At 36.3% G+C, this 6,026-nt stretch overlaps 1 protein-coding gene across 2 annotated transcripts in view; it reads left to right on the top strand.

Annotated features, from left to right (window-relative positions):
* The first annotated feature begins 1,327 nt into the window (after positions 1 to 1,327).
* The window catches only part of MYBPH (myosin binding protein H), a 257,185-nt gene continuing 252,486 nt past the window's right edge, over positions 1,328 to 6,026 (top strand). For both annotated transcript variants that reach the window (XM_044079758.1, XR_006365820.1), the window contains exons 1-2: positions 1,328 to 1,714; positions 2,260 to 2,394. In XM_044079758.1, the coding sequence (XP_043935693.1) occupies positions 1,372 to 1,714; positions 2,260 to 2,394 (478 nt within the window). In that variant the 5' untranslated portion in view covers positions 1,328 to 1,371. The remainder of the gene's footprint in view (positions 1,715 to 2,259; positions 2,395 to 6,026) is intronic.

Below are 6,026 nucleotides of genomic sequence, written 5' to 3' on the forward strand. Positions count from 1 at the left end.
CAATTAATTATGTGAAACTAATGTGTCAAAACTGGATGGCAAACAGTGGAACATAAAATCTGTACTGTAGAAACAGCATAGATAAATCTGATTTATTACAATAACATGAGGGAATAAAAACAGTGTAATCTGAAAAAAAAGCAGTCATTGACTACAAGCCTTTTCTGTAATGCTTACCAATAAGCAATAATCCTACATATATGACATCATAAACTATAACATGTTATAATCAGCTCTCAGAATGAGTTGTCTGATGTGACGTTTGGTTGTTTGATTTAATATACACGGCACTTACAATCTCTCAGGCTGATGACAAGACGTGGCTTTTGGTGGCAGTGTTTACATGTGTTTTTTTCTAACTACATTGTATCTGCCTTATCAATCTACGATAGGCCTGTGGATAAAAAATGTGCTCGGGCAAAGTAGAGCCCTCAATGACAGCACTCAGTAGAAATGAAAGTGCAGGTAAGAAGGGGGGGGGGGTAGATAATGAAAAATAAACACTTCTTTGGTTAAACACAACTTGAGGTTACCCTGAAAAATATAGGCAAATAAATATGCAATTTAACTTTATTTTTCTGGATTAGTTTATTTCTTTTGCAGAAAAAAAAACAATATCATCACTCAGAAAAGCTAATATCTTGCAAATGCATATAAATTAGCATTGCCTGATACTTCCATATTCAGATCGATTTTATTATCCCATAATGCATATGCATTTTCTTCTTCTCTTGCTAGACTAACATGTAACTAGAAAGCTGCAGTCTGTCACATATACAGGTTAATAAATAGAATTTAAATTGTATTCAGATTTCAGATTTGAAATTCCGTGCTCAGCATATAAGGATGTCATACAGTTTCACTCTTCATACACTAAACTACAGCATTAAATTAAGTGTGGTTAGTTTATTTTGTCATTCTTCAAGTAAGTGAAGGACAAATAAATAAAATAATAACAGCACTGTTTTGGTTTGCATTAAATACAGTTTTCTGTTGCTGAACCTAATAATAATGTGCACTTAAGGTAGTTCAGGTACTTGAGTACCTTACCATTAAAATATGGATGCTATATCCAGAGAGAGCAAAGATACAAAGTGACCACACAGGTTTCTGTCTGCAAATAAGACTGTAATATTGAACAAATGACTCAGGCAATCCATTCCTTCAAGCGTCATCAGCAGCAGCTGCCCTTCTTCTGTATCTTGCTGTCTGAAATCTATCTTGCAGCAGCTGAGAGGTGTGTTGCTTAGCTGTATTAGGTTAAAGAATGGGTGGGGCATCATATGAAAGTTCCATCTTGGGATCTCTGTATAAAAGTGTTTAACTGCCTGTGGAACTGACACATCCCTCAACAGTGCTTGTACCAGCATAATGCCAGCCAAGCCTGCTCCCATCAAGAAAGCCCCAGCCAAGAAGGCTGCAGCAGCCAAACCTGCGGAGAAGCCAGCTGAACCAGCACCCCCTCCACCTCCAGCCCCAGAACCAGAGCCAGTTCCAGTGGTAGCTCCTGAGCCAGCCCCTGTCCCCGAGCCAGCTCCAGCCCCTGAAGCTGCTCCAGCTGCTGAGGCTCCAGCTGAACCTGCCCCAGCAGAGCCTACCCCAGCAGCAGAGGCTGCCCCAGCAGCAGAGGCTGCCCCTCCTGCAGAAGCAAAACCTGCTGAAGCAGCAGCTGCTCCCCCTCCCCCACCTCCTGAGCCAGAGAAGCCCAAAGATGGTAAGCAGAATGCAGTGCCTTTTTATCTTATTCCACATGATGTATTATTAGACCAGGTTAACTAGCATGCCTAAGTAAAAAAAATCCATGAACTATATAGCTTTGTTTTCAAAATATTCAGAAAAATATTCTTACCAATGTTAACCTATTTCAAAAATGTAAACTGTGTTATGTGAATTGTTTGCACTGCATGATCCCACTTATAAAATTACAAATTGTTTATTTTTAATGTCATTATCTAGCTTATTAGAAATAATCTTATTATGTTAATATAAAAGTGAACTAATGTGTGTGTGTGTGTGTGTGTGTTTGTGTGTGTGTGTGTGTGTGTGTGTGTGTGTGTGTGTGTGTGTGTGTGTGTGTGCGCACATGTGCACATGCATGAGTGCTTGTGCATGCACATTTGTCTCGATAATATAAAGTGACAGTTAATTTACACACATATGTATGACATCTGTATTGTGTAAGATATTTTTACATTGTGTTAGTTGTGAGAATACAATTGCATACATTTTATTTTTTGTTTCCTTGGATTTACTCAATAGTCCCCACAAGCGAGCCACTGAATTTGAGTGTAGTGGATGTTAATAACAACTCTGTGACCCTCAAGTGGTCTGCTCCAGAGAATGTGGGACCCTCGGGACTTGATGGCTATACTGTGGAGTACTGCAAGAAAGGAAGTAGGTTTTATCGTTATTTCAATGAATGGATACTGCGTTTTACTTTCTTCAAGAAAAAAAGATAACATCATACATGCAAAGGTTAATGTAATAAGGAGTTATACTAAAATAAGTGTATATGCAATCACTTGAAGCTGTCCCTATAGCAGGGAGTAGCCATTTCTTCATTTGTGAAGACAGTAAATATTTATTCCTTTACATAAAGATACTCTGTAAGGACCACTGTGATATGGTTCTCATAAAATATAGTTACTGGAACTTCAAAGAGGACATTATAACTAAAATCAATAAATGTAAAATGCCATATTTTTAGTATAAATATTAGTATAAATATTTTCTGTGCATCTGGACTGTGACTACTGATTTATATACTTATGTGCTAGAGTATATTCTCATTTCAATTATTCACTTATTTACAGTGAATAAATGAAGAAATAAAAGTCAGTTTAGGGACTTTGGCAGTAGGAGTGCATGAAATTCTATGTACCATGTGTGTGTGTGTGTGTGTGTGTGTGTGTGTGTGTGTGTGTGTGTGTGTGTGTGTGTGTGTGTATATGTGTTTCAGGAAGCATGTATGTGTCTGAAAGCTAGACCTAGGGAGAGATAGCTAAAGCAACAACTTATTTACTTATTTTTGTATTAACATTCTCGGAGCTCATGTTATGGAATTAAAAATAATTCATCTTTTTGTCTAATATACATAGGAATCTAAAGTGATGCAATGCATTTCTGTTCTGAGCTACTCCGTTCATCTTTATAAATCATGTTTATTGTTTTACTATGTTTACATATACTTCAGCATTATGCATAGCAAAGGGTCATGTGATTATTTTTCTTGGATCTGTGGTTGAACTTAAGTCATTTAAGGACTGAGAATATAAAACATAGAGGTGGCTCTAATGTTTGCTTCTCTTCTAGAGTTAAATATTGCTTTGTGATTAAGAAGGGAGTAGCAGCATAGGATGTTGTAAATTGTGGGGATTCCATTTTAATGTGTGGTATTTGGAATACTCTTAGCACCTTCTCAGCAATTCATGTAAAAGGGAGTGTGATATTAGGGGGTGCCAGAGGGTGGTGCAGTTATTATGGGTCCTTCCCTGGATTACATATAGGCAATTACAAAATATAGGGTGAGTCCAGGCAACTCTGGTATGAGGGAATTAAAAGTACTGTTAAGAGATTCCTGGCAGTTGCACCAGCATGTGACAGTTTGTTTGAATCCTGTTTATTAATTTATTTTCATCATCTTAGATATACAAGCAATACCTTCCCAGTCTGCATAATACTGTCTTTTAAGATGAAAGACATGGGCATCACTGTTACTGCCCACATCTCTTGCACAGATAGGTTTTTCAGTTATCTTACTGTACTGAATTTTTACATGTGTTTCTCAATGGCTTCAAGTAAACATTTATTTCTATTATAATAGAAGAATGACCAGAAAGTTTTAATTTCATCCAACTAATCTGTTAAAAATGTATTTATTTATTTATGTTAATAAAAGGATAATTTTAAAAACATCATCTACAGACTAGGTGGTATTTAGCTGAAGCAGCACGGTGAAAATGCATATTTTGTATACATTCAAAATCTGTTTATTTAGTTATTTCTGTTTTAAGTGGTCCTACAACTTTTTTTATATATTTTCTAATTTTATTAAAAACTGAGTTTTAAGATATATGTAGGTATATGACAAACATTTATGGTGCAAGGATTCTACAAGTCCATGTTTCTCTGCTGAGTATGAATAAAGGCAGGTTAAAACACATGGAAATACAGCAATCCTTATATAGAAGTAAATATAAGTTAGACTCAGGTTCTTTTTTTGTTGAGTTCTGCTCCAACTATTTTTGCCATTTAAGAGGTCAGCAGTTTGTGTACTGCTGTCTCAGTAAATGGTTTGAACCCGGCAGAGATTGGGTTACACAGCCCTGGAGCTGGGTCCATCAATCAGCTGTCATGTAGCGGAACATAAAACTAGTTAGTGATTGTACAGTAGCAGGGCATGTAAAAATTCTAAAGATGTTCTCAGATTTTTGTTTTGTAAAAATTTTATATAAAGCAATAAAAAGCAGGTTATCAAATTAAATTGAGTGCAAGACAGCTGTGATATTTGTTAAAACAGCAGTGGATACTGTTGGCATCATGATCCTTTTTAGTTTTAATTGTTCTTTGACACTTCAAATGGAACTGCTTTGCTTCTTAGTTTGACATTGTTTTTGTTTCATTTAAAATAAGTGAGCTCATTTTCACGACTATAACAACACCCATGTCCTTGCTTCCTTGAACTTTGTTTTTAACTTTTTAACTACTTTGCAATATTTGCCTTATACTAGTTCACATAAAGCACATGCATTCCATATCTGCTTCCAAATGACTATGAGCATTTACTTTTACAGTATTATTAAGACCGTAGATACTCTGTGATTGCAAGACAGCATTATGCACATTTCAGCAAACAGCTGTACTTACAGGTTTTATGCATTCTCCTAACTATGACCATTTAAGTGCCTTGGGTGGTTATATTAACAAATAAATGATCAATATAACTAGGATATAGGGAGAACTGCTACAACAAGGTTTTAGGTTGATAGTTCTTTGATGCCAAATGGTTTTAAAGTGGAAAAATGTCATTCAATGTTTCCATTTTTTTATGTTTTGTTTTGAAGCACTGAAAGGTGATACAGCTTCCCTAGAGTCTATGCTAGGGCTTTAAGCCAGGAACAATTCTGTAATCTCAGAGGTAGAAAGGCCCCAACCTCATCCTAATTTTGCAGTAGAGTGCATAAAATCAGAAAGAATGTCAGTTTAACAACTTAAACAAGGATGGCTGCAGGATATCAGGCTATGTCTGATAAAACACTCTTCTGTTAAGAGAAGAAAGGGCACAATATGAGCTGCTCTTATTGGTCTAGGTTTCTGAGTCTCAATTAGGGGTTAGGATGTCCTAAATTCAAATCATGGACAAGCCCAGTGACTTGTCTGACAGCACAATGGATTAAAGAGATAACTTGCAAATTATCTGCTTCCTGTAGTACAGGGTTTGATTCCCTCAGCATTCATTTGCCTACCATGTAACTTTGAGCAATTCACTTAACTAGGCAATGCTTTGGATAGTTGGGTAGGCTCCTTCTTGGTCTGTATCTCTAGTAACTACCTCTGACCCTAAAAGTAATGCTGAAAGGAACCTCACTTAGTAAACTTAGGTCGTTTCTGACTTGACAGAAAAAAGAAAGTTGCAAGGTTTGCATGTCAGTCTTTTTTTTAACAGAAATGATTCATTATGACACATATTTATTTATTTATTTATTTTATTTTATTTTATATAAGAGTGGGAATGGCATTAATGACATTAGAATTAGACCCAGCAAGAATTTGGCACAGGTCTAAGTTGTGTAATACAGCTCTCTCTCTCGCTTTGTCTAGCACATCAAGGTAGTGTACTTGTGACTTTTTAGAATCTCACTCTACATCTGAGTGATATTAGATTACTTTAGCCCCTATACTGCAGGAAAGAACAAATACTATTTTTACTTCAAGTAACCAATGCCTGATTACTGTGAGAGGTGGGGGACTTAGAAATTTCACTTCAAATGACCTTTTCCAATTCAGTGGTCACTGCTGTGCTTTCC

Source organism: Protopterus annectens, chromosome 8.part0 (genome assembly GCF_019279795.1).
Source record: "Protopterus annectens isolate FY-2018-M chromosome 8.part0, PAN1.0, whole genome shotgun sequence".
NCBI lineage: Eukaryota > Metazoa > Chordata > Ceratodontiformes > Protopteridae > Protopterus > Protopterus annectens.